Below are 12,190 nucleotides of genomic sequence, written 5' to 3'. Positions count from 1 at the left end.
GGTGAAGGAAAACATCGTGAGGAAACCTGCATGCCTGAGAAGTGAGAGTTCTCCATAATGTTCTCAAAGGTGTGTGAAGTCTGCCAATCCACACTTGGCCAGCGTGGTAGACTATAATGGCTAAAACGAAGCCGGCGATGGGTTGATTGATGGGATCATGATGATGATGATGAACATTTCCGTTTCCCCTCCAAGTAGGTACGACAATAGTGCAACGGGTGGGGTTTGAACCGCCTACCTTACGGATTTCAGTCAGAAAACTCTAAATTTAGTTCAACAGTTAGACAACAAAATCGACGCCATTATCATCATCTCGACCAATCGCCGGTCCACTACCGAGCACGTCTCCTCTCAGAATGAAAACTATTTCAAACTCATTAGTATGTACTTAATTTTACCACTTTTTCTTTCTTTCTTTCTTATATTGCGAAAAAATTAACTCTGGTATAGTCAGCGACAGGTTGAGATGGCAATCGGGGTTTGAGGAGGGGGACGCCCCGCACACCCGCACTCGCCCGTACCGGGTTAGGGGGTGTGCGGGGCGTTCCCTCCCCGATTGCCATCTCGACCAGTCGCGTACTATAGGTGCTTACCGATGCCGGCGAGTCGTCTTCTTCCATTGATATTATGGCTCTCTGAGGGTCCGCACACGGCTGAAAAATATATAACCCAACTGCGATTAACATGTATGATATTTAGCGACATTCGCAAATCATTAAAAAACCTGTCAAGTGCGAGTTGCACTCCCATTAGGTGGACAGGCGACATCAGATAAGTCGCAGGGAACCGCCACGCACACGTCTGTACTCTGTACAGTACGCGGCAGAAAGTAATGTACATCGGCCTTTAGAATGACGTTTCGGTTTTGTAGAGCGTTGTCTGTCACTCATACCTGTATGACGTTTTGTCGGTCTTAACGACAGAGACTATGCTCTACATAATTTAATTTATTACCGAATATATTATGTATACAAGAGTTAATATAGTTCCATAATAATACTTTTTGGTGCCGGTGCCAATTAGCTTTAGCTGCGCGAATCGTCCGGACTTCATATTTTTATGGGACTCCACAATCAGTGGCGTGCAGGTCATAGAGGCATAAAAGCACTGCATACTCTACCATTAGACATGTTCAAACTTATATGAAAGACTTTACAAAAAAAAATTAATACTTGCATAATTCATGTTAAATAATATTGTTAGTATAACATTATTTAAAAAATAATACATAAAATAATTATAATTAAATAATAATATTAATATTACACACACCTCTTCTTCAAAAACTCGCGCACGCCCGTTCAAAACGATCACGAGCGGTCGCGATTGCGATTGCGCGGTCGACATCGGACGAAAAAGCTGAGGACCGAAATGCTTACGGCTTACAAGAAAACGTTTATATGTGTGACACAATTCACCTCGAAATCTGTTAATGTGTGCGTCAAATGACCCGTCGTTAACGGGCCCAAATAAGCAGTACTTCTGTCCAATCACAAGAGAGAAATTTGTATCAGACATATTGTTTTGAAAACCGCGCGTGATTTAAATTCGCAAGTTCATGTAAACGAATGAGTATTTTATCTATTGCTATAAAAACTATATTTATTATGATTCTCTACTTTTTCAATGTTATTAATTTATTGATATTATTTTATTTTACATAAATTTAAGTACGTTTTAAATTCTAAGAAATTATAAAGTTTGTTTGTTGATTTTGTATTTTCGCGCCGTCTCCGGCGAAGTGTGCACTGCGCGGCGCGCGCTGTCAGTTGTCAGTTTGGCACTCGAGCTTTTCAAGAAAGTTTGTTTGTTTTGATCGCGTTGTTTTTATCAAGAATAGTGTGTGAGATCTTATTAGTGTACCTAGTGATAACAGAATGATTAAATTGGTATTGTTCACTAATCAATTTAACAAGCGTTGGAAATGAGGTTATTTTATATCTCCGGTTCAGAACTTTTTCTAATCTAGGTAAGTAAGTGATAAATATAATCAATTTAGGGTTTGTTTTATATACTATACACCACAATAATCAAAATATTCTGACGTAGATTTACCGAGTCGTTTTTTTGTTTTAAGGTAGGTTTTGACTGTCGGCTGGCGAGGAAGGTTCACTGAACCTTTGTTTTTGTTATAATGCTAGTTTTGATTGTTACTTCAATTTTCAATGTACATTCAACCGATTTAGGTCAAATTGAGTGCAAATAATTTAGAATTCCATAAATTAGTATAGCCTTTCTAAAACAGAGACAAAATATTTAGGGTATATTGACCCCTAAACAACTAACTACTCCTTATAATGAACAATCTGATTTTATTTTTTTAAATGAACTATTGTGTTTACTTAAGGACTTGTACCTATATTTACCTATTAATTTAACTACCTAATTTTTAGGGTTCCGTACCTTAAAAGGAAAAACGTAACCCTTATAGGATCACTTTGTTGTCTGTCTGTCTGTCAAGAAACCTACAGGGTACTTCCCGTTGACCTAGAATCATGAAATTTGGTAGGTAGGTGGGTCTTATAGCTGGTATTAGGAGAAAAATCTGAAAACCGTGAATTTGTGGTTACATCACACAAAAATTAAATTGTGGTCATAAACTAAATAATTAGTATTTTCAATTATCAAAGTAAGATAACTATATCAAGTGGGGTATTATATAAAAGGGCTTCACCTGTGCATTCTCAAACAGATTTTAATTTATTTTTATGCGTCATAGTTTTTGAATTATCGTGCAAAATGTCGAAAAATTGTGACTGCAGTACGGAACCCTCATTGCGCGAGCCTGACTCGCACTTGGCCGCTTTTTAGGGTTTATTAATGTCACTCTGCTGTCTTTCTGTCCGTCTGTCATGGGTCTCTAGCTCCTAGACGAAATGAGTTACAATCCTGAAATTTTGGTATTTGGTGTAAAATGTTTAAAATTTTTTTTAAGCTTTTAGCCTGCCATAACTAATGCCTACCCTAGCTTCAAACCTTGTGACCGCCACTGTCCACAATGGCACCTCATTGGCACCAACCCCAAAAAATATTATTATGGAACTATATTAACTCTTGTATACATAATATATTTGGTAATAAATTAAATTATTTTTCAATTTTTAGGGTTTATGTAACGAAGTCGGTTTTTATTTTTTTTGTAAAAAAAAATTATTTCACAATTTTTAGTGGCCCCATGGAATTATGCTATGACTGGTTAAAAATCTACTGTTTACTAAGCTATTACACTGATCGCGAGCAATTTACTCTTATCCGTTGAGGAGTTCCAGTATCTATCTTCGAAGATGTTCATCAGATCTTCACCAAATTGAAATGGGACCAACTTTGAAGTATACCCTTTCAAACAAAAAAAGAATTTTCAAAGTCGGTCCAGGCGTTTTTGAGTAATCGGGGAACATACATAAAAAATTAAAAAAAAAAAAAAAAAAAAAAAAGATTCCGACGAGTTGAGAACCTCCTCCTTTTTTTGAAGTCGGTTAAAAACCGCTACCTCTTTCTAAAGGTCGATGTAACTGTCGATCTGAGAACCTGGCTTAACGTGCTTGCGTTGACGACGTTGACGACGGTACTGGCAGAACATGGGCGCATGGGCGAGCTGCGGGGAAGCGCATTCCAGGGAGGTGCACGAGATATTTCCGATGGGTTGTACATTACTTTCTGTTGCGTACTGTAGATTATGGTTTGGTCGTACCTGCGACCGCATGGCGGGGTGAGCGGGGTGCGGGTAGGGCGGCGGGGGCGTGCCGGGGGGCGGGGTGCCGCGGGACCACGCCTCCTTCTCCCCCGCGTGCCGGAAGCAACTCTGATCTGCAAACAGAAGCCCTGTACTTGAATGGAAAGGAAAAGAAAATATATTATCTGTCCCGGCTTTACTCACGTGTTTAGTCGACGTTCGCCCGACTAGTTTCGAACCCATCCTTCAAGGGAGTCCTTTTTCAAGGGAGTCAGTACGCGCACGCGTCGCGGTTGTGACGTGCGAACGTCGACTAAACACGTGAGTAAAGCCAGGACAGATATATTATATATAATGGAAATCACTCACGATAGTTTAAACGCTGAAAAGAAAATACTTTATGGGAAAAAAACATTTTCCCTAAAAAAATAATGTTTTACAGTAAGTAAGTACAAAATAAGCTATGATAGCCTAGTGGTTAAGACGTCCGCCTCCTAAAGGTCGGAGGTTAGATCCCGGGCACGCACCTCTAACTTTTTGGAGTTATGTGCGTTTTAAGTAACCAAATATCACTTGCTTTAGTGGTGAAGGAAAACAACGTGAGGGAACCTGCATGCCTGAGGGTTCTCCATATTGTTCTCAAAGGTGTGTGAAGTCTGCCAATCCGCACTTGCTCAGACCTTGAAAAGACCCGTGACTAAGGGTGAAATCTATAGAGCGCACTCTGATTTTGCTTAAGGTATGATTCCGAACCACGCTGCACGCTACCTAGCTCGGAATGTAATGTCATATAAGCTAACTAGCTTATGCCCGCGACTTCGTCCGCGTGATTCATACAAACTTCAAACCCCTATTTTAACCCTTTAGGGGTTGAATTGAGAAAAATCCTTTCTTAGCGGATGCCTACATCATAATAGCTATCTGCATGCCGAATTTCAGCGCGATCCGTTCAGTAGTTTGAGCTGTGCGTTGATAGATCAGTCAGTCAGTCAGTCAGTCAGTCAGTCAGTCAGTCACCTTTTCCTTTTATATATTTAGACTAGCTTATGCTCGCGACTTCGTCCGCGTGGACTACAAAATTTCAAAACCGTATTTCACCCCCTTAGGAGTTGAATTATCAAAAATCCTTTCTTAGCGGATGCCTACGTCATAATAGCTATCTGCATGCCAAATTTCAGCCCGATCCGTCCAGTAGTTTGAGCTGTACGTTGATAGATCAGTCAGTCAGTCAGTCATTCAGTCAGTCAGTCAGTCAGTCAGTCAGTCACCTTTTCCTTTTATATATTTAGATAGAGATTGTATGGGGACCAGTAGTGCCGCAACACGACTGTGACAGCTGGTGACAGCACTGTTGCGGCAGCGCTGATGCGTGCAGCGTGGTTCGGAATCATATACCTTTACACTTAAGACAGAGTTAAAACGAGACAGATATATATCTCTCACATAAATCTGTCTCGTTTTAACTCAATCTTAAGTCTGAGCTAAGTCAAAGTGCGCTCTACAGATCTTAGCTTTAGTGAGCGGGTCATGGGTTGATCATGATGATGAAGTACAAAATATACTTACTTCTTGGTAACTCATGGTCTAAATGTTCAGGGGACGACTGACTCCGGACGTGAAGCACTGGGACTCCGCTTCGATTGTCAGTCTGTACAAGAACAATATAACATTCATTGTTTAATTATTTCACTTTACTATAGGCGACGCATTTTAAACTGAGTCGTCGAGTTATCTGTCTGTTTCGCTCGCACTTACAGATCGCTGGTACCCAGATTGTAATTGGTAGGAATCACTGTAAAGTACACTGTACATTTTTTATTATTTTCATTGTAAAAGCGGGCAAACATGTTCCTGTAGTTTTGAAGATTAGTTTGCAAAAAGGGGGACAAATACAAACAAACTCGTACTAAGTTAGTCACAAATATAAATGGTTAGGATTATTTTCAGAAATTAAATTACAATAGGCAGTCGAGACAAACACAGAAATTGTTAGACACATTTTATACTAGATTTAATGAATTTCCATGAAAATTTCAACATGTATTGTAAAATTTAAAAATATAGTACTGAAATAGTCATGATAGTATTTTGGGATTTTTTTATTAGTTCTATTCTATGTTAGCAAAGGGTGTACTAAAGTTTTAGCTAAATTAAACTCAAGAAAAGCTGTAGCGACGAAAAATCAAATGAAAAGTGATTCTAATGAGTGATGAGAAAAAAATCTTAAAATAAAAATTTTCTAGAAATATACACGAAGATATTTCTAGAAACTTTCAATAACTTGAACTAAAAAAGTTTAGTGATTGAGCCCAAGAAGTAATTTTACTTATAGTAATTTAAAATAACAATGTTGCTAAGACAAATGGCAGCAAAACTTATCATGTAAAGCGCAACGCATACCGGCAGAGTGGAATAGAACCGAACCGCAGGCTCTTTCTTGATAACTACTCAAATAACCTTTATTTACTTTGGCATAGTCTCCCACGTTTTGCTTTCAACCCTATATCAACACGCATAAAGCTGAGTTTAGGTTGTGACCAAAAAGGCTTGGCTCTACTTCCCTGGCCTTATCAAGGCTCAATCACAAAACTTTCATTGGAGTTCATAGCTTAGAAAGAGGCTTATTTAGGGGGTCATTCAGATGACATGTGTCATATTCAACCTTTATGGTATGCATTAAGGTATGTATGTCGTCTGAATGGTCACCTAAAGAAGCCCCTACCTTGACTTTGAATTCCAGTGTTGAACTAACCTGCAATGGAGGCGGAGGTACGTTAACCAAGGGATAGTTCATTTGCATCGCAATCGAATTGGGTTGAGGTCCTTCCAACTCCCCGTCCAAGGAATGCGAGGATCTCCTGAACTTCTCCTCTCTATACGGTGGCATTGATTGGTGCATTGGATATGGCTTCTTGTAGTATTGCTTATGTGGTGATGAAGTACAGGGTTTCTGCATTGCGAGTGGGTTTATTGGTGGACTGTTCGGACTTAGAGGTATCCTCTTCGGTGGTCGTTCTATAGATCTCGGTGGTAAAGGAGGCGGGGTGTTATCCAGACAAGTTGTGGGAACCATTGGCACTGTATTATTGTGTACGTGGCGTCGTTTGTTGTTGGTTTCATCTGAATTCTGTCGGACTAACGGGGCGGTTTCTTGTTTCTGTCTCGCTTGACGTAGGTTTCTAAGGCTTTGCCCGGTTAGGTTGCTAAGGGACCGTGGTAGCCCGCTAAGGAACCCCGTGTTTTGAAGGCCGTCTTTTGCTCGCGCTAGTTTTGGCGTTGAAGGGGCCACTGCTTCCGGCTAGAATGGGTGGGTTACTTTTTTAACACATACTAAAGGAATGGTACTTACTGTATGAGCCACCAATGAATTCGGAGGTTAAGTTGGTTTCCTTTAATATGTGTTTTGACTTTTGATATGAAGGGAGATTTTTTCCAGTGTATAATTCAAATCTTTTTAAAAAAATTCAAGAAAACCTTATTTAGGCTCGAGTGCACTACTTAGAAAGTTAAAAGTTACCCAGATCTTTTCTATTAAAATACTAGCTGCGAACTTTTTAAAGTTATAATTTCAAAACAGCTGTTCTATTTGGTATATCTTCTTCTCTATATATAATAACTAGCTGATGCCCGCGTCTTCGTACGCGTGGATTTAGGTTTTTAAAAATCCTGTGGGAACCCTTAAATTTTCCGGGATAAAAAGTAGCCTATGTCCTTCCCCGGGATGCAAGGTTGAGCCGTGAAGAGAGCAGACAGACAGACCTTTCGCATTTATAATATTAGTATGGATTAAAGTAATATATTAAAATCTCAAAATAAATTTAATCTTTTAGGCATTATGTTTCTTGTTAAATCTCCATTCAATCATGTAAAAAATCACTCTAAAATACTAATACCTTTTACAGCGAGGCGAAAATGAATTACAAAAAGCTAACGTAGTAAATATTACAATATATTGGTCAAATTATCTGTTTCTATGCATTTTTAATCTGGAATCTATGAAGAAATTTCAACATAATTTTATCCCAAATATACTTAATATTATGATGAAATAATATAATATTTGAAATCATCATCTCTATTTATATTTTCACATTATCTTGTTTCAAGAGAAAATAACTCAATGTGAATTAAAAATAGTGATTTACATTTCAAGGAGATACACTTTACATCAATGGCTTCATACATAACAAGTCATGTAAATATTTATATTACAATAAATAACAATAACAATCAACACTCAACTACCGCAAAATAACAAAAACGACGCCACAATATATAGAAAACATGAAAATAGTGACAAAACAAACATGCATAGAAGCAGACAAATAGACAAACGCAAAGATATTATTCCCAGTTATAGTCCCCAGCAATAGTTAGTGATAATTATTTTTATTTAAGTCATATTAATCATTATTATTACCAGTATATTTTATGAATTGCACCTTATTATAATTGACACTGGTATATATAAACAAATAAATTTGTATATTACACAAATTTATTTTCGCCTTTTTAGGCTGAGACATATAGAGCGCACTTTGACCGCTATTAAAACGAGAAAGCGTTATCTGGCCTAAATCTGTCTCGTGTTAACTGAAACTGAAGTCTAAGCATAGTCGAAGTGCGATCAATAGATTTCAACCTTACAGTGCTCGGCATACAACTTGAACACCAAGCGGTATAATGGGAGAATGTTGACGAATCCAGTTAGCAACATCCAGTTAGGTCAACCAATGGCGTGCACCCGCGGCGACTAATCAACCAATTGCGTGCACCCGCCATTCTTCAGCCAAACGCGTCAATAATCAAGTTGTTTGCCGGTATATATTTGTGGTTTAGATAGTATATTATGAAACTGCTTAATTTAAATATATGCTTTAATTGTATGCAGTCAGTTAGAAAAAAAACATTCTAACCCGAAACGGTCATACACATGACACGGGTTAACCTAGTTTGGGGGTTCAGGATAATTTTTAAGCAAAGTTGTAACTGGAACAAAAATACTCACGGTCGGTAAACAGGACATAAACCATTTGTCTATTAATCTAAGTAATCCGAGAAGAAACTTTTTTTTAATTTAATTTTTAAATGAAATCTTTAGTTTTCTTTAATTCGTAGCGCGTAGCGCGAGCAATTGATTTGTTTTACAATTTAAGGGCTGGTTCTATATTAAAACTGTTTATGACGATAAGTGACCCCCTTTTGAATTAGGACCTTTCCGAAGGACCTTATTTTATTTCTCGTGAACTATAATAAAGTAATCTGAGAACAAACTTTTTTTAAAACGTTACAACCAGGAATTTTTATTGGTTGATGCAGCATCGCAGTGTGAATCAAAAATAAAGATAGAAATATTAGACGGTAATAGGTACATTAATATTGTATTTTTTTAATCTTTATTTTATTTTTATTTTAGAATATAAATTTTGATTTTATATTGAACTGGTCAACTGCATGAGGGTCTTAGTTTAACTATTTATAAAACTGTACATACTTAATATAGATATCTAAACCACAGGCCACACTGACGCAATAAAGAAAAACAATCAAATCACAAAATGATGAAAATATGAAGAAAAAAAAACTAAACAATTGCTGCAACACATTGACAACTGCGCTTTGCAAGTGACAAAATTAATTAGAAGTGAGCAATTATGTACTTGATGTAATGATTTCATTTGAGCTAATGAATGTAGTTTGAACTATATGACGTGTGTCTGCATTTTGAGATTGTATGTTGGTGGATTGATAACATGTACAAACTACTTTTTTAGCTAACTTGAGCGGGTTGCGGCAAGAATGAATAATCAATCTATCCAATCTATCAAATAATACAAATCTATATCTATCTTTCTAATAATCTGTCGATGATAACTTAGCAACGGTGTTGTTTGTCGTAAATTGTATGGCATTATTTTAACAAATAACAATGTTAATTCATTATTATTTTGTAACTACAATTTTGGTACATGAAAAAAAAACTTTTTGCTAAATAACTTATCGACAAATTACAGATAAATATATAGTATAGCATAATAAGGGATGATCTATACCAACACGTGGCGGACGCGGGCCGTGCCACGTACGAGGCGCGGACGAGGCACGGACTCAAACATCATTTTATATGAAGCAGCTCATGCTTCAGCTCACGCTCGCGCCCGCCACGTGTTGGCATATCCTTTAAAGAGATGGTTCACCGTTAAAGTAATTGTTTAGGCTTAAAACACACATAACTCTGAGAAGTTAGAAGTGCATGCCAGGAATCGAGCCCCAGATCCCCCGACTGGAAGGCCGTCGTTTTAACCACCAGGCTATCACCGCTTGGAGGGTATTGGATTTAGAAAAACCCGCCAAGTGCGAGTCAGGCTCGCGCAACGACGGTTCCGTAATACAGTCGTATTTTTTCGACATTTTGAACGATAATTCAAAAACTATGATGCATAAAAATAAATAAAAATTTGTTTTAGAATGTACAGGTGAAGACCTTTCATATGATACCCCACTTGATATAGTTATCTTACTTCGAAAATTGAAAATACTAATTATTAGTTCATGACCACAATTTAATTTTTTTGTGTGATGTGACCACAAATTCACGGTTTTCAGATTTTTCCCCGAATGTCAGTTATAAGACCTACCTACCTGCCAAATTTCATGATTCTAGGTTAACGGGAAGTACCCTGTAGGATTCTTGACAGACAGACAACAAAGTGATCCTATAAGGGTTCCGTTTTTCCTTTTGAGGTACGGAACCCTAAAAATGAAAATTACTACATTATCAATCCGAACCAACATTACCAATCAATGTAAACTACATGTAACAAGTAACAACAACTAGTCAAGTAAAACTAGTGCCTATATCAGTGATGCTAAGGTACATATTCACCTGTGACGCGATGATGGTGTCAATCTCATGCTGTAGAGTGGAACACCTCTGTTCTGCTGATTCTAGCTGCGCTTGCTTTCTGACATCTGGCACTTTTAGAAGTTCATCTGGAAAAAAATACGATTTTCTTAGTAATCGTTTTACGACCTCCATAGTGCAGCGGTGAGCTAGTCTGGTGGCTTCGGCCTTCGCTAGCTATCAGCATACCGGCAAAGTTGTTTCATCAAGCGATTTAGGGTTCCAATTAAATACAATGAATGGTACTGATTCTGAGCACACCAAAATTTTAGAGTATTCGCATCCTCTTCTTACTAATGTAATATGAAAAGTACAGACACAGTTTGACATTTTTAAATTTAATTTAGAGCTATCAAACCTCGTGACTTTAGGTGCCAGTCACGCGCCTATTGTTTAAATTTGTAGAGTGCTCTAAACTTTAGAGTCTTTAAATGTAAAATTCATATTCTGTCCTTTTTAGAGCAATATTTAAAAAAAGATTCAGATACTCTAAATTCAGTTTAGATAAAAACAACAGAATCGGCGCCATTGTCACGTAAAAACCGATAAGGTACAAGTGAAATAAAATCAGAAGTTCGGTTGTGAAGGTGGACGTCGGGGTCCCAATAGAGAACGGGGTAGAAATATAACACAAAATTGCTCCATTACCATATTCAAATATCTTTAACTCATCAGTACCTTTATTATAAATGCGAAAGTGTGTTTGTTGGTTTGTTGGTTTATTTTGTTGGTTTGTCCTTCAATCACGTTGCAAATGTGTAACAGATTGACGTGATTTTTTGCATAGGTATAGATGAAGACCTGGAGAGTGACATAGGACTACTTTTTATCCCGGAAAATCAAAGAGTTGCGACGGGATTTTTAAAAACCTAAATCCACGCGGTCCGAAGTCGCGGGCATTATCTAGTGTAGAAATATAACACAAAATTTCTCCATTCATCATCATCATCAACCAATAGACGTCCACTGCTGGACATAGGTCTCTTGTGGAGACTTCCACACGCCACGGTCTTGCGCCGCCTGAATCCAGCGGCTCCCGGCTACTCGTCTGATGTCGTCCGTCCACCTCGTGTATAATTTCTCCATTGCCATAGTCAAATATCTTTAACTCACTTCTAAGATCCCTGATGTACTTCTGTTCCTGTTCCAGCATCAATCGGACAGTGTGAGCTTTTGACACCTCCAACTGACGCTGCTTCTCCGACTGAAATTATACAAAGCAAAATTATTGCTGAATCATACAAATATTTTAGCGTTTAAACTACCGTGAGTGATTTCCATTATAAATATCTGTCCCGGCTGTACTCACGTGATTAGTCGACCTTAGCCCGACAAGTTTCGCGCACGCGCCGCGGTTTTCGGTCAAAACCGCGGCGCGTGCGCGAACTGACTCCCTTGAAAAAGGACCCCGGCTGGGTTCGAAACTTGTCGGACTAACGTCGACTAATCACGTGAGTACAGCCGGGACAGATATTATGCACACAAATATTATGTACGAACTGATGCCCGCGACTACGTTTAGGTTTTTAAAAGTTCGTGGGAACTTTTTTTTTTATAAGAATACTAGCTTATGCTCGCGACTTCGTCCGCGTGGACTACAAAATTTCAAAACC

The 12,190-nt window shown here is 38.1% G+C and overlaps 1 protein-coding gene and 1 long non-coding RNA gene across 2 annotated transcripts in view; one reads left to right on the top strand and one right to left on the bottom strand.

Moving 5' to 3' along the window:
* LOC138404084 (uncharacterized) overlaps positions 1-12,190 on the top strand; it is a 304,112-nt gene that overhangs the window by 128,587 nt on the left and 163,335 nt on the right. The window lies entirely within an intron of this gene.
* RhoGEF2 (Rho guanine nucleotide exchange factor 2) overlaps positions 1-12,190 on the bottom strand; it is a 213,642-nt gene that overhangs the window by 153,235 nt on the left and 48,217 nt on the right. The window contains exons 5-10 of the mRNA XM_069507274.1: positions 11,691-11,781; positions 10,560-10,666; positions 6,426-6,971; positions 5,240-5,321; positions 3,692-3,822; positions 594-653 (exon numbers count right to left, since the gene is read on the bottom strand). Of these exons, the coding sequence (XP_069363375.1) occupies positions 594-653; positions 3,692-3,822; positions 5,240-5,321; positions 6,426-6,971; positions 10,560-10,666; positions 11,691-11,781 (1,017 nt within the window). The remainder of the gene's footprint in view (positions 1-593; positions 654-3,691; positions 3,823-5,239; positions 5,322-6,425; positions 6,972-10,559; positions 10,667-11,690; positions 11,782-12,190) is intronic.

This window comes from Maniola hyperantus, chromosome 25 (assembly GCF_902806685.2).
Source record: "Maniola hyperantus chromosome 25, iAphHyp1.2, whole genome shotgun sequence".
NCBI lineage: Eukaryota > Metazoa > Arthropoda > Insecta > Lepidoptera > Nymphalidae > Maniola > Maniola hyperantus.
The sequence above is the reverse complement of the archived record's forward strand: the minus strand, read 5'-3'. Positions and strand labels throughout refer to the sequence as shown.